The sequence below is a fragment of the Malus domestica genome, chromosome 07 (genome assembly GCF_042453785.1).
Source record: "Malus domestica chromosome 07, GDT2T_hap1".
In the NCBI taxonomy this organism is placed as follows: Eukaryota; Viridiplantae; Streptophyta; class Magnoliopsida; order Rosales; family Rosaceae; genus Malus; species Malus domestica.
The window spans coordinates 34,078,554-34,101,821 of record NC_091667.1 but is presented as its reverse complement, the minus strand read 5'-3'; the positions used below and the strand labels follow the sequence as shown (position 1 = coordinate 34,101,821).

The 23,268-nt window shown below is 34.4% G+C and overlaps 1 protein-coding gene and 4 long non-coding RNA genes across 9 annotated transcripts; 4 read left to right on the top strand and 1 right to left on the bottom strand.

Annotated features, from left to right (window-relative positions):
* The first annotated feature begins 5,782 nt into the window (after positions 1 to 5,782).
* Positions 5,783 to 7,728, top strand: LOC139197893 (uncharacterized). Its single transcript, XR_011583269.1, has 5 exons — positions 5,783 to 6,044; positions 6,260 to 6,397; positions 6,633 to 6,669; positions 6,762 to 7,242; positions 7,420 to 7,728. It is a non-coding gene; the product is annotated as an uncharacterized lncRNA (long non-coding RNA).
* Positions 7,729 to 11,001: 3,273 nt separating this feature from the next.
* Positions 11,002 to 12,112, top strand: LOC139197615 (uncharacterized). Its single transcript, XR_011583166.1, has 2 exons — positions 11,002 to 11,871; positions 11,967 to 12,112. It is a non-coding gene; the product is annotated as an uncharacterized lncRNA (long non-coding RNA).
* Positions 12,113 to 13,399: 1,287 nt separating this feature from the next.
* Positions 13,400 to 13,845, top strand: LOC103425525 (uncharacterized). Its single transcript, XR_011583167.1, has 2 exons — positions 13,400 to 13,523; positions 13,613 to 13,845. It is a non-coding gene; the product is annotated as an uncharacterized lncRNA (long non-coding RNA).
* Positions 13,846 to 14,701: 856 nt separating this feature from the next.
* On the top strand, positions 14,702 to 19,125 carry LOC103413075 (uncharacterized). 4 transcript variants are annotated; one of them, XR_003775057.2, is made up of 11 exons: positions 14,702 to 14,832; positions 15,040 to 15,125; positions 15,643 to 15,721; positions 15,818 to 15,924; positions 15,999 to 16,052; positions 16,143 to 16,257; positions 16,361 to 16,441; positions 17,042 to 17,191; positions 17,514 to 17,568; positions 18,487 to 18,524; positions 18,683 to 19,125. It is a non-coding gene; the product is annotated as an uncharacterized lncRNA (long non-coding RNA). The 4 variants fall into 4 exon arrangements; XR_011583164.1 differs by lacking the exon at positions 17,042 to 17,191 and having other exon boundaries at positions 15,648 to 15,721; XR_003775058.2 differs by lacking the exon at positions 17,042 to 17,191.
* Positions 19,121 to 21,310, bottom strand: LOC103440124 (F-box protein At2g26160-like). 2 transcript variants are annotated; one of them, XR_011583163.1, is made up of 2 exons: positions 21,032 to 21,310; positions 19,121 to 20,337 (listed from the first exon to the last, which is right to left on the bottom strand). XR_011583163.1 is itself a non-coding variant. In XM_029106157.2 (2 exons), exons 1-2 carry the CDS (start codon positions 20,531 to 20,533, stop codon positions 19,223 to 19,225), a joined length of 1,125 nt encoding a protein of 374 aa, XP_028961990.1. In that variant the 5' UTR covers positions 20,534 to 20,661; the 3' UTR covers positions 19,121 to 19,222. The 2 variants fall into 2 exon arrangements, 1 of the variants encoding a protein (XP_028961990.1); XM_029106157.2 differs by lacking the exon at positions 21,032 to 21,310 and adding an exon at positions 20,524 to 20,661.
* Positions 21,311 to 23,268: the final 1,958 nt, after the last annotated feature.

Genomic DNA, 23,268 nt, shown 5'->3' with positions numbered 1-23,268 from the left:
TAATTTTAATTACCGAGTCCATAGTCTAGCTAGTTGGATTCTAACCGTCACTGTTTGATACAATAATATATTGCACGTAGTGATAAATTTGATTAAGTTGCAAACTGAGTGCGTCGTTATAAATTAGAATTAAACTCGTGTCATCTACAAGAGTCGAAAATAAGATATTTTATTAAAAAAATGTTACTGGTAATAGATTATCACATAATATTATTCTTATTAGAAGATTTTTTGTCTCAAAAAAAAATATTATTACTAGTAGAATGGTTGTAATTTTCTACAAGTGGGCCACTGACTTTACTTTTGGAGGCTTTCTTGTGTAAGAAGGCAAAAGCCACATTGTTTTTTATGGTTTATTCCTTGCGAATGTTTGAATCACTCAGGACGAGTTCAAGACGTTCAGAGATACTTGGTACTGTCAAAGAACGAGACTTGGACCTAATCTAATGATTCATATTGGTGCAGCAAATTTGGAGGAGGGACCTACCTCACAACAAAGTATATGGCTCAACTTGGGGATTTTCACCGCTGTTTCGGTGTATAATAACCGTTAAATCTTTGATAAAAAATACATAAATTATGCTTCGAGGATTAAAATGCACAAAATATAAAATGCTTGAAGCACCATGGAATTTTTGCTCAGCTTGTACTTGCAATAGGCATATCGGATTTTAACTAGCAAGAGATACTATTTCGAACGATTGGTTTGGGAGAAAGTGCTTCTTGGATCATGATAGCAAACCTCTGGTGATACATACCTAATGTGTCTATAAAACCTCATACCTTATTTCTATTATATATAAATTTACAGAGCATATTGTTACAATATGCATGATTATACTTTCAATTTCAGTTGATATTATTCTCTTCAGCCTAATGTACTCACTTAAATTCAAGAATGACACTGATTGTAGTTAAACTGAAGGACCAAACTAAGTGAACATGTCACAAAGTACTTAAAGAATAAACACATCGAACAAACTTGAAGTCTGTAACATAAGTTGAGGGAAGTTTTATTTTTCAAGTGTTCCTTCACTTATATAATAATGTGTGTTGTACCACCCTGTATTTTGGGTACTTGAAAAATATCTCCATAAAAGAGGAACGAGGCAAAAGCCGGGTTGTTTTTTATCGTTTATTCCTTGCGGATGTTTTAAACACCAACACACTCCACCCAGGGATGATAATATAGGAGTGATCAAGCTGTTTAGAGAAAAAGACTGGTACAAGTAATAATAATATAGCAGATAAAAAATAAATGATTTCTGCAGCAAATCTTGAAGGGGACCAACCTCACACAAACTACCTGTTCTGGCAAAGTGGCAATAGCCTTAGCAAGTAATGATGCTTTGGGTGCTGATCTTTTATTTACTGCAGGTTAATGAATTCACTCTTTCTTCTGTTCTTGCTTGCTGCAGAGCTGGAGGACACAATGTATTACTGCATCCATAATTTAGGTGGATTTTCTCATTTGAAGATTTTCTTTTTAGCTCGATACAATAATAAGTGTGAGCTATTTAGGTTAAGTTATGTAATGGAATTATTGTAGTGAATTAAAATTAATTTTGTCACTTATAGAAGTCGTATATAAAAATTTTCATTTACAAGTTTAGGATATCACAAAAAATAATTAAAGGGTATTTGGTCGATTACAAAAATCGAAAGCGACATTCATTCCACTTTCAAGAGATGTCTACTTCTTAGACTTATTAAGAGCAAAGAACCCAAGGTTATGATTATATGCATGCTTTGTGGGTAGGTGGTTGCATTGGTTGTGTGTAAATAGAGAGTAAATAAATTGGAAGAGAACAAATAAATTGCATGTGGTCCAATATCTTAGTAGATAGCTAGGGTGTTAGTTTTTCACTCATACGTCTCGGGTTCCAAACTCCCCATTTTCCTAAATTATTGCAATAGTTTCAACTCCTCTCTCCCCCTCTTAATAATAAGAATAATTTATAAATAAAAAAAAAAAATTGGATGAGAACAACATTGAACTTTCACACTTAATTATAATTTAGGGATCTTTTGATATAATCACCTCAGTTTTGAATTTTCTAGATCAAACATTCATGCCTTTTAGTGATTTGATTAAACTTTTTTTTTTGTCATAATTTTGGTGCTATATGCACCGTATATTGTAACAAATTCCCTATAATCTAGCCTTTTGATTACTCTCCTTTCTTAGAGATAATGGTAAAAAAAAAAAAAAGTTGGTTAGATTCAATTTATTTTCACAATAATACTACAATTTAGCAATAATTATCTACGATTTAAGATATTTTCTTTCCAAAATAGTTTAAAATATTTTTTAATCCCCCAAAATCAAACGTATCGAAATAAGCTTTTCTTTTAGTACGTTAAGAGAAAATAGGATTTAGAATAATATAAACGTACCAATACACAATGTGTACAAAATAAAACATACCAAAATAAAAATAATGTACTAATATTAACAATATGCATCAAATAAAACATACCAAAATTGCAAATAAACATATCAATTAATGATTTTTGTAAATTCAAACGTACCCGCAGATAATATATACGTAATGTATTGTACCTAATAATAATTCGTCAACAACTATACTTAAAAAAACAGCAAAAATATATATATAATTTCACAAAAAAATTGAAAAATTACACGGAGCTTTTATGTTGATCACCAACTATTAGAAAAAGAAAAAAACCATTTGAAAAAATAAATAATATTAAATGTTTGCATAACCCAAAAAAAAAAAAAAAAAAAACTGATCGAAAAAACATATTTGGAAGAAGAGAAAATATAGTTTAATTACTAATATCTCCACTAAATAAGGAAAAGTGCATCATACAGATAAAATGATAAATTCAAAAATTATTTTAATTTTAAAAAATAGAGGTAACTATTGGTCAAAGTACTTTAATCAAATTTTGAAAAAGCACAGATGTTTAATCTAAACGATATAGAAAAACTGTAGGGGATTTTAATTTTCCCTTGGAAAAAAAAAGAAAAAAGAAAAAAGAAAAAAAAAGAGAAGTATTATTGACACTCCAAAAATCTCATTCTAAATTCCTTACAAGTGTATTTTTTTTTCCTAATATAGAAAATTTGAAGTGTAGAATGAGATTTTTGAAATTCTAATAATAATTCCAAAAAAAAAAAAAAAAAAGCACTTCTTTTCGCTACAACTGTAATGATTGCTTTTCCATTTTGGATAAATATTTTTTTACATCTTTTCCAAGTATCCTTGTCCTATAAAAATAAACCTCCATCTCTCTATGTACTCTTAAGTCCCTCGATCAGTTTTCTTTACCCTAAAAGAAACTCCTTTGTTCTAGTTTCTTTCTCCCAAAACTCGTCCAAAATGTCTCAAACATTTCGTTGCAATGGCTGTACCAGTGTAAGCAAGACCTTCGATACAATTGAAGGCTTGAGGATCCATGTTCATGACAGACACCTTGCAACACATTACGTTTGCTCTAAGAAACCGGTGTGTGCTTACCCAGTGTACTCCAAGCACCACCCACACGAGTGTGTTGCTACGCATGTACGGACTCCAACCAAGAATGAGCTGAAGAAGAAGAGGAGGTCAAAGGAGGAGGAGGGCGTAGGTACTTCTGAAGAGTAGATCCGCCAGGTCGTAGAGACTCCGAGTGTGTAGGAACCTCTTATTCTAGGTACAAGTAATAATTCCCCAGGCACTTGTGGTCACTCGGCGAGGCAGGCATGGCTTAGAAAGTTGTGGAATCCAGAGGCTCTAAGTTATTTATGAAATACTAGAAAGCTTGTTGAGCTCATGATCGAAGTAACAATATATAGCTCAACGGTATCTCAATTAATTACTCCATATATATATATTTAAACTGCAGTTTTAAATATTGTTGCTTTGTTGTGTGTTCCACCACCTCTCTTTCTGCTCTCTCTTTTCATGTTATTTTTATAATCTTCCTGGAGTTCATAAACCAATACATATGCAAGCACCCAGAGATAGATTCTCATCAGGTTAATAAAACTAGACACGTGCACGCGCACAGATAGTTTACAGGTGAACCCATATGCATAGCTGCATATATTTTGGTATCAAGTTACGTGAATTCGACGCAATAGGCGGACTGACAGTTTGATGAATCAACATTTTCGTTTCTAATGTTTGGTAGTATACTGTTCTACCATTCGGTTGGAACGCACAACGCAGTGAGGAGTGCATTCTATTCCTGAGACTCAATTGCTTTCAGTTATGAGTTGCTGCAAGCGTTATATATCTTGTTTAATTTCCCTTCGCATGTAATTGTTTCCTAGGACAGTAAGCTTTTTACTCTTCTAGATCAGCTATATATATTGATAAATTTGCAGACAAGTCTCTACCAAAACTAAACCTTACAATTGATGCTATTTCCGGAACTCATTTTCCCCTTTCTAATTCATCCACTGAACCTCCCCTCCCTCACGCCCTCTCCCAACATCTTGTAATTTATCAGCTGATTATCTTGAATTGTACTAGATTTTGTAATTTTTTTAATAATAAAAAAATATATATATCAACTATCAACTAATTCATGTACCTGTGTACGGTCCAAACAAGATCTCATAAATTAACTTTAAATTAATAATCTAGGGGACAAATAATAAATTAACTTTAAATTAAAAAAAAAGCTCATGTTGGGAGAATAATATATGTATCAAACCGTGATGCCACATGTTCCGAACATACATCAAATTAATTTTTGGAGTGACAAGTTAAAGAGATATGATAAATTCTTTCTGCATGTTACATGTAAACAACTGACAGAGTTTTAACAAATAAGTCATTGTAACTTTTTTACTTTAACATTATACATCATGAAATCCTTAAAATGAATACCAAGCACCAATCGTATCGTTGTCATTTTTTCAACCCATATATGGAATGCATTGACGCAACGACACGTATTGAATCGTCATCACCAAGAAATAGAGCAATTCACTATCACGCACGTACATAACCATAACAATTCAAATCTTTGGAGTTTAAGATCGGGTCTGCTATCCTAGCGTTGAAGACAAAATGGTCATGATGATTAAGCCCAACAACCAGTTTTAGGCTTCGGTGAAGGGGCCTCTCTTCCACATTGAACCCAAATTAATAAATTTATTATAGTTACTACAGAATTTTCATCTATTGTTATTAACCATCTTTTTAAAGATCCACAAAATCACTTTTTTTAAAAAGTCTTAATTGCATGGACTTTATTCCATGCATCCTTTTTACTTTCTGAAACCAAGAGCGATAGAGTCGTCAAATTAGCACGTTTACAAATTTTTGTTCTTTATCAGACAACGCCATGACATGCAAATGACCATGAATCGTCTACAATACATCAAAAATATATACAAAAGTTTCATTGCAAAGTCGCTCAATCTGATAAGACAAAGGGGGTATTATTCCTGCTGAGGTCCAAGTAAATTAACTTTAAAATTATATTTATCTATATATATAAAGTGAGAATGACTAAATGGTGAAACATTCCGAAATGCCAAGAATGTCCTCACTTCACACACAAAGCTAACATACAACTACTAATAGAAATAAGGTCAAAATGATAATATCACAACATTCATAAATTATCTACAAAAAGCGGAATGCTCTGCATATGTGCCTATCTTAACCATGAACATTCTGGACCACCGGATGAAAACACCCACACTTTAAAATTCATTGTCACCCCTTAGATTGATCTTCTTATAACTATTGTATCGCACTCTAATCTTTTCACCATAAAAAAAAAACACAAAAATAGTAAATAAAAAAAGAAAAGAAAAGAAAACCACTCCAGATGGAACCGAAACTCTCCACACTTCCACTAAGATCAGCAGTTGCAGCAGTTGCTAATACTGGAGAAGGAACCGCCATTTACCGCACGTTCTAAAGATCTCAAATCATCACTTAACCCCCACAATATATACAAAGAGTAAACAAACTCACTTTCGTCTTCTGCGCAGACTCATATCCTCCGAGTGGTTTTTCGAAGTTTCTTTTGAAATTCATCAGATATTTCCCGTCGGTTAGAATCATCTCACATTGGTACAACTTACTCTTTCTCCTAAGTGAATTTCAGTTTCGTTGGATTCTATTTATTTGCCAAGAATCATCTCACACTGGTACGAATTATACACTGGTTTTTGGTTTAATATGTTTTGAATCTTATCCTGCAGCCTGTAGTTTTACCGGATCATTCTGTTTGTGCATATCCCAACAACCCAACCACAACCCACCTTTTCTTTTCGTTTTCTATGTAGATTTTGCCTCTCTGAGTATTTTCTTAGTTTCCAATGGCTTGAAGCTTTTCAAGGTTCATCAAGTGTGTGACTCTGGGAGATGGGGCTGTGGGGAAGACCTGTATGCTTATTTGCTACACCAGCAACAAGTTTCCCATTGTATGTTCTTCTTTTCTGCCAAAAAGAATTTGACTAATTTGTGTGACTTTTGGGTTTTTTGGATTACTTTGTGGTTTTGTATCTGGGTTGACTTATTTCTTCACACTCCATCGAGTTTTTTCTTTTTAGTTTCTTGGCTATGTGCTTCTGGTTCTAGAATTGGGTCTCTTTATATTTTGTAAATCTATAAACTAATATTTACCAATTTGACTATGTGCTTCTAATTTTGGTATAGGTCTCTTTATTTTCTTGGCTTTGTGCTTCTGATTCAGGTACCACTTAAACTAATATTCTCAAAGTTAAGTTTTTAGTTTGTTTGTTATATTCTCGAAGGCTCATAATTTCTGAGTTTGGTTGCGAATAGTTTTCCAAATGGCAAGAAATGACATTCTGGAAGTGCAGAGGATGCTTGGGATTGAAGGGACGCGAGTCTGCATACGATAAAACAACATGGGATGAACATAGAATGCCGACACATGATCTGCGTCAGGGATGTGATGAAATACATGGGGCAACTGGTTGGATTGACGTGATTCGGAGCAAATAAAATGGGGAAGAGTGTGAGTGCATTGACGTCGTTCGAGCAGGTGGTGGATCATATGTTCATATGGTTGTGCGAATAGGAGGGTTGACACAATTAGAGGAGTGAGTGAGTACATAATTATGGGTGTGCCAATTCAGGTTAGGACTAGAATGTTCAACATTAGAGAGGGAGGATTTTCTGGTCCTGGAGCTCATGATTCATGGAATTGCAGTATGGGCTAGGCTGTGCAATTCCAATTGCTTGAGTTGAAGAAAGAACTATGAAATTATGATTTTGTAGAACATCTCATTTCTGTTTTCTGGTAATTTGATTTTATTTTTTTACGTTCTTTTCTTGGGCAGTTTACGGATTTTTCTGATAACCAGTTCGTTTTTCTATTTTTAGTTCACATTTTTCATGTTTTTTTTTTTCACAAACAGTAGGGTGGAGTTGGTTTAAAGTTTGATTTCTTTCTAACCAATTTTTTTTTTACTACCAGCCCTTGGTGATAGGATACGACCACTTCCTCTTCGACGTCGTCGTCGAATAAGGTCCGAGGTGACCATGGTGTGCAGATTACTAGACTCTAACATGGTGACGAATGGGATTAAGATAAGAGAGGGTCAAGTATAACAAGAACCTAGGCATTGTACTCTATATACCAATTGTAATTAGAGATTTAATTACCACAGATTGACATGTTAGTTTTTAATAGCAAATGTTTAAGAGTTTTCTTCATATTTGTGCGGAAGAATAATGTTAGATAGACTAATTTTTAAATTAAATATGCAAATTATTTAATGTGTCACCAATATGAAATAAGCATGTTAATCAATGCTTAGTTAATATTCCAATTGTCAACAACCACGTCAAATGTTTACCTAAGTTCTAATAAGAAATAAGCACGTGAGCAAGTATGCATGCGTGTCATCAAGTAGCGTAGTCATCTTATTATGCCTAGGAGAACAACTTATATAAGAATATGTGTGCCATCACATAGCGTTCATGCTCACTAGCCTCTTCGTAGGGGCTCACGCGCATGTGAGAGTCTATTTTAATCACGGGCGCTACGCGCCTCTCAAAATATATTGTGTTAGTTATTTTTATATAAGTCGTTCTCTTAGGCATAATAATGAGATATATTCATTTTCAGTAATCACTTAAGAAATATAAGAATATTTAAAGCAACACATCTTTGGGGCGCGCAGCGCCCGTGATACAAAAATGCCTCTCGCATGCGCGTGAGCGCGTGCTGAGAGGCTAGTATATACTAAAACCCAAACTCGGGTGATACTGTTTTAAGGCAGTGTGCGGACCAAAATGCCCTTAAATTTTTTCCTTCTGTTCGTTTTTTTTCCTGCTTTCCACAGTCAAAGGACGGTTGTGCTCTTTACTTCCACGCTACTGTCATCGTCGCTTTCTCTTCGTTTTTCAGTTCCTTTTCACTGGTTTTAGTCGAATTTTTTCCCATTGCATTTGGTTCCTTCTTTTCCAGCCGTTTGCTCTCTCTCTTCCTCTCTTCTCTCTTTGCCTCGCGTAGTCTCAGAGTGGATAGTTTTGCTGTGAGTTCTTCTAATCTCGCATCTGGGACTGTTTTTCTTCTGACTCTATAGATTGTGTTCTCTTGATTTTTAAATGGTAGAAGCTTTTTGGGTTCAATTTAAATGGGTTGTTATCAACCATTGAATTGCTTTTTCGCTTTCTTCTCTGGCATACCTCGACTTCATTGGTTTTTCGCCCTCGATTTTTCTTCGTCTGAGATTTTGTTCTCTGTCGCTCTGCCGATTCTTCGGTTTCTTGCTTTGTTCTTCTTTGTTTTCTACCTGTTTTTAATTCGATTCGAATTATTTGTGGGCTGATCTGATCGACCATTTTGAGGTAAGTTTTGTGTGTTTGTTATCGCGTGTGGTTTCGGTTTCGTGTGTTTCCTCACATAGTTTTTTTTGCATGTCTGATGTCGTTTGGTTTTCGATTTCAGAGATTTTTCCCCATTTTTTATTCGATTGGAAATTGGTTTGGACTGATCTAATCTGGCGTTTCCAAGTAAGCATTGCATGTTTATCAGTCTATATGGTTTCGATTTTCTGTGTCTGGTTTGATAGTTTCTCTAAATGTGTGATGCAAATTGGTTTTCAGCTTCAGGAAACGGTGCCTTTGAAAATTTGTGAGTTTCAATTTCGATTTCCGAAGTTCTCTGTGTTGAAGGTATTTGAATGTGTTTTAATTTAGTTTCCTTTGTTTTGCTTGCACCTGGGTTTTTTTTTTTAATTTTGTTTTGCTTATTTGGAAAGAATTTCTGTCATGTTTTTTCTATGTGTTTCGGTTGTGGGTGTGTTCTTCGTATTTTTCTTTGTAGAATTTCAGGATTTAACACTGGTGGATTTAATCTTTTTGCTTAAAATTGCTGCTGTTATGATACAATAAAATTTATATTCACAATTTCCAATTTGACAAAATACTTTATTGCCCTGTGTTATCTTTTGTGATAAACATATGAAGGCACAAAAACAACCACACGTGCCTTACCCATTTAGATAAGCATTTGTATCCATGTTTACACATCTATCTTAAATGCTGTCTTGCAAAATCCAATGGTTAATTCCAAGTTTACCATCTAATGTGCTATTAGATCCTTTTTTTCGTGAAATTGGATACTTTGTTTACAACTTAATAATTTGATTGCCCCTTTAGTTGCATAAACTCAGTAAAATTTTGAGGTTGTAGACACTTAACTGCTGAATCTCTACGGTTTCTTTTGTTTTGTCCAATTGTTGTCATTATTCTAATTGGGTAATTTAAGGTTTTTTACTGTGTTTATTTATTTATTGATAAATTAGTGGGTCTAAACTCTTCATTGAATTGAGGAAAACAGAGAACTAGCAAAGCTTCGTAGAGAACATGCACCAGTTTCCTGTCATCCTATATTTATTCCTTCATTTGGGTAACACAGCTTAATGAAATAAAATTTCAAAAATATGTTAATTTCACGCTTTTGATTCGAGTTTAAAAGTAACATTTACATTCACAGTGTATCTTTTGCTCAATGGATAAACAACTGTAAATGAGCTTGACTTTGTCAAATTGAATGTTTTAGTGCCCACCACCTATTTGATAAAAGATAGTGTCAAAACAACTCCAATATGTGTTCAAGCGCTCCCCCTTCTCTTTCTAATTTATATTGTTTCCATACACTGAAACCATAACACTAAATTCCCAATTTCTTGCCCACAATGATGTGTCTTATATCTCATCGAGAAGCTCTCAAGTCCACCACACTGTCCAACTTTTTGCCCACTTCAGGTACTACTTTTAGCATCAAAACCTATGTATGTCTAACCTTTCTTCGCATTTTCGGTTGTTTTAGTGAAATGATGTGCATGAATTAATACAACATAAACTTACATAGTTTGTGAATTCAACCATTGAGGTTTCTAACTGGGTTTTGATTGTTTCACTGAACTTTTATACGTTTGAAATGTTTAAACATTGACGCTTCTAGCTGAATTTTCGTTGTTTGGTTAAACTTTTATGCTTCATGGTGCCTGTGAAATATAAGTTCACCATTGGTACATAATTAAGATTTGATTTGATATCATTCAGGTTTGATTCGTTCAACGCTCTTGATTGTTTTTTTCAAGCCAACTACTACATTTTCCAACAAATTTACAAAGAACAACCAAGCTAGATTACAGCCAGATTCCGTCAAATTATATCACTATTGGTATTGCAGCTGCCCACCTTACAAAAATTACAAGGTTTGCTCCACTCTATACTTCTTTGATACATGTCATTCAAATTCGTATATTTCGGTAAGAAACAAACTTTTATCTATTCCTTGAGTTAGGCAGAGTTGTAAATATAACTTTCTACATGTTGTATGATGTTTAAAAACCCGCAACATCGCGCGGGCACCTTTGCTAGTATATACTAAACACCTAACTTTGTGGTTAATTCCCTTTGTGTCCTTTTTACTGTTCATTCGCCAATGTTCTTCCGTTTTTGCCGCTTCTTTGTTTGTGTGATCACTATTTATTATACAGTGTGATTCCGTTTTTAACCTTGTTTTGTCAGTGATGGACGCGAGTTGCTGATGGTGGACGTGTGTTCTTTCTCAGATTTCTCGACCTCTCTCTCGAAGATTCCAGTAAACCTTTCCGTTTACTTCTCTGCAGGTTTCTCGAGTTCTCTCTCTAAAATTCAATCTCCCTCCAAAATTTCATACTTCTCCTTCAAACCAGTTTCTCTCTCTAGAACTCCCTCGCCGCTGCCTTCTCTCCTTCACTTTCTTGATGAAAACGACTCACTTCCTAGCTCCTCCATCACTACCATGTCCGCCGTCGGTGGGTATTATAAGTTCATGGAGCTCTCGGTTTTGTTCATTTCTTTTTGGGTACCCCAAATGCTCCGTTTGGTCGCTGAGAGACTGAGAAAAAGGGATTGAATCGCTTGGTTGGTTTTTCGGTGAGCAAACAGAACTGGGTTCTGTTGTGTTTTTATTGTGACTGATGGAAATTTGGTGTCTTTGGTTCAAATCTACAGCACCCAAGAGGAAAAGACCGCGATCCGTGAAGTAGGACGACGAGAACCCGGCGGTTCAAAACAGTCCCATTTCTTCTATGGCCAAAGTGGTGGCTGATCAGCCTGCTAAGGTTGAGACTTCCTGTCCGAATTTGGAAAAAAAAACCCAAGATCTCCAACTGAAAATGGCGGGTCTTCGTATGATTTGCCCCACTCTCAAGCTGTTCCGGCATCACTGGAGGCTCAGTGGGAGTCAATTAGGCCGGAGAGCAACGCGGTGTTGAAGTCAATGCCAGTGAACGATGAATCGGAGAGTCGAAATGTTAAAACAAGCAAGGAGGAGCCTCAATCTCCCAAGAAGGAACCTACTGGCATCAGATTGGATGATAAACGTGAAGAAATCACACTGACCAAACCGTGATAAAATACAGAGGTAACAAGAAAAACACATGAATCTTCTTCTTTCACAGTACAATTTTAATTCAAATTCGGCACGGTTTGACCCTTTTTTATTTTTGGCTGTTTCAGAGATGTGAAGTTAAAGAGAAGGGGACTAAATCAATATCGATTTACCTGACCAATAATTCAAGATTCAAGGAAGATGAGGAAATCAGAACCCCAATCTATCAACCCCTCCAATGAACCAAGCTAAGGCCATGAAGGCAACACTCAAATCAAGCACAGAGAAGAAGCAACCAATTGAGAGCACAACGCCAAACAATGAGGTTCTTCCAAAGCTGAGAAGCACGCTGTCTGCAAGGAATATTATGCTTGGTCCCAATTACGATGAGGAAATTAACAAGACTGTGGTTTGCCTTTATTAGGTTTCTGTTGAAAGGTTGAGTGCAATGAAGAAACATGTATTTGGATTAGGCTCTGCTCAGGTGATTTTTTTTTCATATTTGTTTCGGCTTGGCCATTAGTAAGATTTTCTATATTAGTAGTGAAAAACAAATTTCTATCAGTTTGTTAATATGGATTTTCTTTGTCATTTCAATGTAGTCATAAGCTAGGTTTAAGCCTTGAATTGGTTTCTTTGTAGCTGCCTAGCTGGATGTGCATTTAACTGCTTAAAATTTGTTTGTTTTGTGTTGAGGACTAACTAGGTTCGCTAGATGCAAGAGTTTTATTTTTTATATTAAAAATTTAACCTCTGTTGCATACTTGAGGTGAGAATTTTGCTTTTATAATTTTTATTTACTACATCTAATGATCTTATATATGAATTGCAGGAAAAAGTTGTCAAGTTAAGCAAACAATTGAGCCATTTAAAAAGTTTGGTGAGTATCTTATGTCTTGGTTTGTGTTCAAGCTTTGAGGTAGCCTAGCATCCAATCGCCTTTGGTTGATGAATTTTGTTTTGTTCATCTTCAAGGAATCACTCATTTTTCTCTTCTCAGGTTTCCCGCCACCCAGATGCGGTCACAGTAGTTACAGGAATTGCAGGTTGTGCAGGACTGAAGGTAACTGCTTTGTCAGTGAAGTTATAAATGTCAATTTTTTTTATAGAAAAGAAGCGATACATATAACTTTTGAAATACATAATATAAGAACTGAAAGACAAGGGAAGGTAGATGGGATAGCAAAGTTGACTGACAAATGATAACGACTGAGGATTTATAATGAAATTGAAAAAAAGTATTTTCAGAAAAGAAAAACAGTATTTGATCAGGCACGCATAAAAAGAAAATGCAGCATGTAATAGAAGACTTATCCGATATGAGTAACAATGACTTCAATTTTGCTCATCTTTCTTATGCTTTCTTCAAAATTTTGTGTGCGATACAATAAAGCTTTTGCCAACTGAATCTAAACAAAAGCTTAACAAATTATAGGTGACAAAAAGCACTTAATATGAAATTACACTACTACATAGTAGTATTTGATCAACCTATAATACTTTTTTTTTCAACAGTGATGCAGAATGGTTGGTGTTGGAGTTGGAAATAAGTCGGCATTTGTCCTTGCACCAGAAAGTAAGTATTATTCCAAGAAGCTGAAAAGGAATCAGTGGCTAACAAAGTCAGTGGCAATCGATCAAAGAATGATATTGATCCTTGGTGGTTGAATCTTCCTTATGCTCTGGTATATCATGGAATTTTTCTTAGTTTTCTATCTTTATTATACTTTTTTCTAAGTGGTCATGACTGTGTAACAATTGGACTTTGCTGCAGGGTCCTTCGGTACAAAAGAGTTTCAACAGCTGGGCAGTTACAACGGTCGTTGAGTACTTCCATCTGCTTCCTTATGCTGCGATTTTGTGAGACTGATATCCCAGGTGTGTATTTTATCTTCATATGCTTGACATTTTTATTTAGTTTTGATAAATAATCAACTAGAAACACAATTCAGTTGGACGAATTCTGCATTGTGACATACATGACATTCGGTTATGCTCTGTTTGTGATTAAGGATGTTTGTTATGTTTTCCCCTATTTACATTAATACTGTGAAACATTGAGTAAAAATCAATTTAGCGAACTATATATTGGTAAAGATGTGCATATTAATCCTGCCTAAAGTAAAATTTAGAAATCTGGCATGGTGAAAACCAATAGAGAAAATGAAAAACCCAACTTAATTTTGTGAATTTGATTTGGTGCCTACAAATGAAATCTGGCATATTGAAATTTTGTAGAGTTAGATTATGACAAATTTTCATTCATCCTTAGATTTTCATTCAATTCAATTCATATGCAACTTAGTGTGATTCAATTCATAAGTGATCCAATTCTGTTTTTAATTTCCTTCTCTTAATTTTTACCTCTATGTTGTCATAGAAAACGAAGGAGACATCATTAACGAAGTTACAAATTTGGGTGTCTTTAGTGAAACAAAACTGGATTGTTTAACTTTGTAAAATTGTACGCATAAAACAATCTCTGGGGTAGAGCCATAACTTTTGAAAAACAATCCTTAAGAATGGCACACCCGTACTTCCAATTTTTGTCATGTAATATATGAATGTAAATAGCACTTCTTTAACACATGGACGTGGATGTAATATATGTATATAAACACCAATCTTTGGCACATATATTTTTTGAGACTTCTGCATATTCAATTATGTTTTCAAACACCGCAACAACGCGCAGGTACACTTGCTAGTAATATTCTAAGGGACATTATCTATATACTAAAACCCGGTGGAAAAGTACTGTTTACCAGCAGTAAAATGACGAAATTGCCCTCATTCAACTTTCCTTGCCCCGTTGTTTTTACGTCTTGGCATAGTGAAATTACGCATTTGTCCACGTTGGCCACGCGTCCATCATCGTCTTAACCTCTACTTCGACTGCAGCTTCTCGATTTTTCCATCCGTTTCCAGTTCTCTCTTTCGCAAATCTCTGCTTCCGTTGCTCTCAACTTGCCTTCTGTCACTCTCAAACACCGGGTAAGCTATCGACCATCCTCTCTCTACCTTCTTCTTCTTCTTTCGCTTCTCCCTGTGCAAATCTGAGAGACGCCTACCACAATTGCTTCACTGGGTCATCTCAGCATAAAATTAGTTTTTATTATTGCTCTTAAACCCTAATCTCTCTCTCGCCTCTCTCTAAAATCCATCTGAAAAAGGTATAATGGGTGTTGTTTATGTTTGCAGTTTGTACTCGGCAAAGTCTGTGAAGGACCAATAAATGGATTCGAAGATGAACCAAGTCAAGGGACACGGAGCTCAGAATATCGGAGGTATAAATTGGCTGCCCTGAAATTTTTTTATTTAATTAATTTCAACGGGTATCTAAGAATTCTTAGTATGAATAGTGTCTGTGTTGAGTCTCTGAGCATCTTGATTTTTTATATTAAATGATCTCTGCAGTGTATGTATATTTCTTATATGATTTCTTTCATTCATTGTTTCCTATATCCGAATTTAAATCTATTTAATTTTTGAAATTGATCTGGGATGTTGAGAAATTGGAGCTCTTCTGGGGTCAGATCCATTTTGATTTGGGGATCTGATGCGAAGAAAATGAAATAAAATTTGGGTTTTGGATTGATGTGGTGTTTGATTTTATTTCCTGTTGTCAGTGCTTACCACCTGTTTGAGAAAATGTATTAAACATTTTTTTGGGCTTTTTTTAGATTATCAATATGTTTTGAATGCTTTTTGGTTTGTCATGTGTATAAGAATGTGAAATAGACTATCTGAGGTAATCAATTGGGATTGGTTACTTTTTTTTTTTCTTTTTTCTTTTTTTTCCAGATTAGAGATTTTAATCTTCTGCACTTCAAATTCGAAGCATGCTGTAGTACAGAGTATACAATTCCTTGCTGGCTATGAGGTTTGTTATTTGTTTATTTCTTTGTTCCACTTTTTTAGTTAAGGGTTCTTTTTTATTTGATTTAACTTTGAACGGTCCCTGCTGCTGCTAATGAAGATTTCTCAAGAGGGTTTTGCCTTTCTGAAGAGTTACTTTCAAGGATAAAAATGAGTGTTCCAAAGAAAGCTAGGAGTTCGGGTGATGAAATTGAACTTATCTTCTTGGTAAGGAGTCTTCATTTTTTTGGTTTTTAAGATGATAAAAAATTATTTGTTTTCTTATTTGGTCTTTTGCCAAGGGATTGAGTTGCTTTTGCGACGGAGACATGTCAGAGGAGAATGAGACTGTCCATGTAAGATAGAGATGATACAAAACTTTAAATGGATGTCTTATTATCTGATTAGGTTCAATTTGTATTTAATACATATAATTGTATTGGTAGGTCTGGAGTACTTTCTCTGCATGCTTAGGGTAAATTGTTTGCCTATTCTGGGAGCAGCTATTCCGAGGTTGATTGATAGGGTGAATATTGAATCTGTCGACATTAAAAGGACTTGGTTAGTAAGGCAAAAGTTCTGTTACTTTGTTTTCACGGAACTAAGAGAATAATTTTATTTTTGTATCAAAGATTCATTCATGATCACATATTTATGTGTGCAGGCAGGGTCTTTGATTGGTGGTGACCCAGAGCAACAATTTGCAATGTGCTATGAATGTTTGCAGATGTGCTTCAACGTTGAGGTCAATTAATTTCTAAACTCATGATTACATTGACTAGCCTAATACCTAGGTATAATGCGAAAGAGTGAAGCCTTAACCACACATGTGCATAATGTTGTTTTTACTAATCGAAGCAACTGCTGACATTGTTGTAAACTTTGCTTCTTCCTTTATTCTTTCAACGTTGAGGATTATTTGATTGTTTTTATACAATCGAAAGTTGGTCATGAAACATGAGTGATATGTTTCTATACAAGTTTCGGTGGGGCACCCCATAGAAAACAAATTTTCTGTTTGTGTAGCAATGTAGTTGAAAGCTACCATATTTTCTGTTTATGTTGAGCAAAACTATGATCAACATCAGCTATATCCATAGAAAACAAATCATCCATCGTGTCCTTATTTGTTATGCTACTTTTTTACAGTTTCATAGAAAACAAATTGATCGCTTGCACTTTTGGAAGCAACTAAACTCTTTTACCTCTCTTTTTCAAGTTTTAATATTTCACTTTAGTTTTTTGTTTTTGCCTTTTTGAATGGGTAGTATTGTTATTTGGAGACATGCTACATGAATGCATTTATACATTGTTGGACTAACAAAATATAAATTTTCAATTTCAGATCGAAATGAGTATATTTCCAATCCAAAGTTTGGGTCCATTTGAAGCTAGCAAAAAATTTAGAGTTTGTGTTAGCAAAATGTGGAGACAAAAAGTTTTCAAATCTGATATTCAATGTTCTCATTTGCACTGCATATTGGTTGATGCATTGGTAAGAAAACTATCTACGTACACTATTCAAATGTAAAGATTAGTTAACTAATTTTTTAGTTTCTCTTTGGATGAATAAAAATCTTTTTTGTTCAAATGTCCTTTTGAATGGATAATGAAATCGATATAGATTTTGTTTTTATCCTTTGCTTTATCAGTTTATCTTACTTATTTGAGCTAAATGCAAATCCAAATATTGCATAGTTAAGCCCTAAAATTAGAACACAATTTCTTTACATGAAACTAAAGTTTTCACAAATTGAGAACTCTGTTTTTGTTCAAATTGTGTTGCAAATTTTGTGTTTTTTTTCTTCTTTTAACAGGTGGACTTAAAAGAGATAAAGTATACAGGGGATTGGTAGGATCAACATATAAGAGGTAGAGGTCAACTCTTTCTCTCATGTTAACTTCTACTGTGATCTTTTTGTTATTAAATTTTGGTGGAAACATTGTTTAGTATAAACCTTATCACAATACAATATGAAGATGGATTAGAAATAGAGAGGTGTTAATTTGATTTTCTGTTTACTTTAGCGATTCTGGATAATAATCATGAATGTTGGTGATATTGCATCTCTGTTTTTTTTTTCTTTTATACCACGATTATGGATATTGTTTATTTCAAGCATGTTATTGTGATAACTGAATGATTCATATTGCAGAACACGCTTAAAAAATTATAGCTTTAACTGATCACTCATCTTTAATCTCTCTCCCTCCCTCTCACTATTGCAGTAACTCCTGTTGTATTCCGTTTGCTTTTGTTGCTGCCGGTCTGCAAGTAAATCTTTACTTTCCATACAAAGTTTGCATTTTTCTATTCCTGACACAATTATTTGACACTGTTTTCTTTCAAGTTGGTGTGTGAGTGCATTTTCCACTAATCTTTCTGTTGAAGTCTCACTGAGTTCCGATTTTGATCACAATATTCTTTGCATTTGCTCCTCTGTCCCATGTTCCACTTATTTCAACTTCCAATTTCTCCACATTAAATGTTCATGGTTTAAGGGCATTGTTCTAATATTATATTATATTATTTATTTTAACAAAATTGCAGATGGTATACTTCTTCCAAAATAAGAGGAAAAAAATGTGTGATTGTCTGCGAAGCACTTACCAAAGAAAGAAATATAATAAGTATATCTTTTGTGTGTTTACATTTTAAATTTTCCAGATTGGGTAATGAATATGATTAAATTTATTCCAGCAGCTTCTATCATGCAAATATAATTGATAAACATGACGTTTATCCCATTAACTTTCTCTGCAATGCATGACATGTTTTTGGTTTTCTAGCTGCTGAGTATGGAATGCCAAAGAACCCACTTAATCAGGTAGCTCCACATTTTGAGAGAGATTTTTTTAAAAATTTATTTTTGGTTAGTTGTATATTTCGATTTTGCTTCTCTTGAGGCAAAAATGAGATTATCGACTCTCACTAAATAACTATCTTTCGCTTTGTTTTTATTTTATGTGTTCCTTGGATAAACAGCTACATATCAACATCAACAGCATCAACGGTGTGTTGCCAATTCAATTTGCAAGAAAGCTTTTGAAAATGCTCAAGGAGAAGAAGAGGTCAGAAATTTCGTTTGGATTTTATACTTTGGAAAATGTTCTATTCCTATGCATATTTGATTTTTATGAGGTCAAATAGGTTCTGTATTACCAAATGTAGGGGTGTTGGGTTGTTTGAGTTGATCCTAGCATATTGATTCGTCAGTGTAATTAAGTTGATTGAATTCGATTTTGAAGCTTGGGAAGAGAATTGGTTCTCAAAGTTTGATTTTCATGTTTTTGGTTTTTGGTTTAGTCAATTCTTTGCTGAAAAGTTGTATTCCATTGAGCTACGATTTTTTGTAACTCGGCTTTATTTAATTTTTGGTACGTGAACATCTTTCTAACGTTTTCAATGTAAATATTATTAATCTTCTATCACAATGAGCATTCTTTTATATCATTCAAACATAATCTTTCTTACAATTCTTTATCCCGCAACAACGCGCGGGTAACATATTCTAGTAATAAACTGTTACATGTAAACAATTGGTTGAAACATAAATGGAGGGTACCTCGTCCTCTTCACTGGGTTCCTCAAACGTGCAGGTTTTGTAACGCTTTGACTTTTGACATTATACACCCCGAAGTCGTCAAATGTATGCTGACACTGTATACCATCGTTGTCATTAACGAAGTATATGCAGTTTGACTGACATCTTGAATGCATTGAAGCCACTACAGATACTGAATCGTTATCACCCACAAACAAAGCAATATCACCTAAGTCGTTTTTCTCAATCCACTCGTCATTAGAACTCAATTCATAAATTCTAAACTTCCTCGACTCGCGGGTAAACCGTCGATACTCACTAAATCTGTAAATCATCAATAGTCCTTTCTTCTTTGAACCGACAAGATACATTTTTTGAGGCCGATCTGCTATTCCAGTAGCAACCAATTGTACATCTACGGTGGATTTGGATGTAGATTCAAAAGCCCAAAGTCTGCTCCGACTATCGACGGCGTAAATCTTATCTTCAATTAGAAGAGCATCTTTAATCCACAGATAGATTTCATCACCATGCTTATCAATATAAGTCCACCTTGTGTCTTTACCAAGCCTAATAAAAGCCAATTGACTAAGAGGCTCATACAGAACCATAACAATGCAATCTTTGGAGTTTGAGATCGGGTCTGCCGACATCGTAGCCTTGATGACAAAATAGTCAGAATGAGCTTTAGCATAACCTCTTATTTGTCCATTAATTTGAGGTTTTAGTGGAGGAAGACGAATGATAGAAGGTCTCTCTGTCCTCCCTTTAACATCATATTGTGGATTCCTTAGGGTTACAACAAAATTATCCACTGTTATTATCCATCCGTTGGAAGATCCACAAAATCGCGTCTTTGGTAATTTTAATTGAAAACCAAGGACTTGATTGTTCACAAAATCATATGCATTCCATGTATTTTCTTTCCTCTCAGAAACAAAGACCATTGGAGTTGTCAACCTAGCTCGTTTATATTTTCCGTCCTTTTTCATACACCGCCATGACCTGCAAACGGCCATGAATTGTACGCAATCTGATGCAACAGGCAACCTGTCGTAAATCAAAGACAAAACATCTGTTGGCAAGTTCGCCCAATCTGACAAGCAAAAAAGAAAAAACATCAGAGATCAGTTGCCGATGATAATAAAAGTTATAGTTTTTGTGGAATGGTATAACAAGAAACTAGGAAAAGATTGAGCTTTTTAGCCTTTGTGTATATAACCAGTGCACAATTCGATAATTTCGGTAAAAAAACATAAGAACAACAGAAAAAAGCATATACCTGATTGCATGATGAAAAAATAGAAGAGGTGTATTTTTTTACAGAAGATTTGAAAAGATTGATGTTTTCTGTTTTCTGGGTTGAGACTCGAGATAGAGACGATTGATGCTTTATCAGAAGACCAATTGAAGGTTGAATAGATGTGCTTTAGAAAATAGGCTAAACCCTTTATTTATAGGTGTACCGTATCCTCAATTACTTGTTCCTATTTCCTAAAGGAAATAAGGAAATAGGGAAATAGGAATATACAAGGAAACAAGGAAATAGGAATATACGAGCGCACACATACCTTCTCTCCCGTTTTTCCCTCACCCTTATCTCTCTCATTAAATCAAAACTCTCAAACCCAATTCCATGCCTCATCAGAACCCTTACCATAATCTAATTGGAAAATATTACCCAAAAGAAAAGATTCAATTTTTAATATTTTAAAATTGAAGAAAACAAAACCCATAGATTTGAAAAAATAAAAATAAAAACTCCGAGATGAAGGATTCAAACAACTTACCAGAAAACGTTAACCTTGTAGGCTTAAAATCATCTTCAATCCAAAGCAAAAAGCTGAAGAAGCTTAAACTGCTTCAGAGTTTTCCAGCAAGCCAATATTTGACAGGGATAGAAACGAAGGTTTGAGAGTGATGGAGACCATGGCGACAAAGAGAAAGGGAGAAATGCTTGCAAAACACTTGAGAGGAGGGCGAGAGAGAGAGAGAAGAGAAATGGAAAGCAAAGAAAGAAAAAGCAGACAACTGACCCCTTATTCCTGCATTCCAAAGTCACCAGCTGTGTCAACTGTTTCATTTTCTTCTTATTATATTGGTTCTTTCTATATTAATCACGGATAATTGTAGGTAAGGAAAGCAACAATTATTTTTACAAATTAGAAAAACAAGTAAAAGGGCAACAGAAAGATCTCCTTTGCTAATCATTACATGTATACATATATACTAGATACTTAGCACATCCATACCGGTCTATCTTTATCTTTTTCAATGCATCATGAAATTTTGAATCAAAAAGTGATATTTCTTTTCACTTGTAAGTGAAAGGTCGTATGTTCGTTTCTCGTAAAAAGCAAATTTGAACCACATTATTCATAGCCCGTTATGAGACTAAGCTCACCTCTTCCCTTTTAGTGTAGACAATATCGTTTGTTAAAAAAAAAAAATTCAAAACTTGATTTTTTTTTTTAAATGGTATCACAGACCACTCCAATATGGATGCATGCCCTAACAGTAGTCAAATAAAGCCCTATTCCCTCATTTTCTTTCCTCCTCTCATACTTTGTTTTTTGTTTTATAAAAATTTAATACAAAATATTAACATGACTTAATCGTAATCATTCAAATAGAAGGAAATGAAAAGAGAGGAAAACAAAGAAGAAGAGAATGTTCCTTCTATAGTCGGGCTGCTTGGTCATCTCTACCATGTCTCTAGTAGTGATCCTTGTGTGGGTCCACGACCTAATATACTCCTATAACCAACGAAAATATCCTGGACACGTGGAGGGTGGCGATGCACCTTCGGGATCGATAAATGTTAGTTTGACAGGCATGTTCTTGTGAGGTTGCAAGAGCATTTCTAATGGAGATTTCAAATGTTAATTTAATAGTTCATATGGTCAAATTTTCTCTTCTTCCAACACATGTTTTTGTTATAATAATAGAGTAAACTGCCAATTTGCCCCCTGAACTATCACCCAACTTTTGATTTGCCCCTTGAACTTTTTAATTGGAAAATTAAGGACTTAAACTAATTTTTTTGGCCAATTTGCCCCCTGCTGTTAATTTTTCATTTATTGCATCCAAATTTCTGTTAAATGGAAGCATATGCACAACATGTGTGGGTAGTTCGGTCACTTCATTCTTTAAAATAATTGAAAACCTTAGATTTCTAAAATATAAACCTATGCAAATATGTGTGATTTTATAGCTTTTCTGTCTGAAGGTCTAGTGAATGACGCTTTTGTCCACAAATGAGAGTTATGTGGTTTGCACATGATAAGAGTTAACGTTAATTTGGATGAAATTTATGAAAAACTAACGGTAGGGGGGAAATCGGCCAAAAAAATTAGTTTAAGTCCTTAATTTTCTAATTAAAAAGTTCAGGGGGCAAATTGAAAGTTGGGTGATAGTTCAGGGAGCAAATCGGCAGTTTACTCTATAATAATATTTGTATCTCCTACTTTTAATAGGAAATCAGGATCGATAAATTTTCATGATTTGCAATTGATGCATTAGTGGGACCAAGGTATTAAATATCGGTAATATCGGAAATATCGGTAGTCCGAAAACACGGAAATATCGATGGAAATATCGGGATAATATCGATATCGATAAAAATTACATGGAAACCACGGAAATTGTAAGAAAAACTTAGAAATTTTTATTGAAACTTTTCAGGATGTTTATTTAGTCAATTATCTATTAGTTTATCACAAAAAATTCGAAGGAAATGCATTGCATGATGGATTTAACATTATCAAGTTGATTATATAGCGAGCTGACAAACATTGTGAGTGTAGAAAATATGTAGTAATTAATTAAAGAAGTTTAAACACACCAATTGGGGCTTATTGCGGCAAGTTTTTTAGATATGACCTCGCATCAAGTCGTCTTTTGTGTTAATTTGTAATCTTAATTGGTTTTGTTGTGTTGTGTCAATTAGTTAAATTAAGAGGTACATCCAATTGGGGCTTATAAACATTTTAATTCTCCTTAAAAATCTAAGGGCATTTAATCAGGA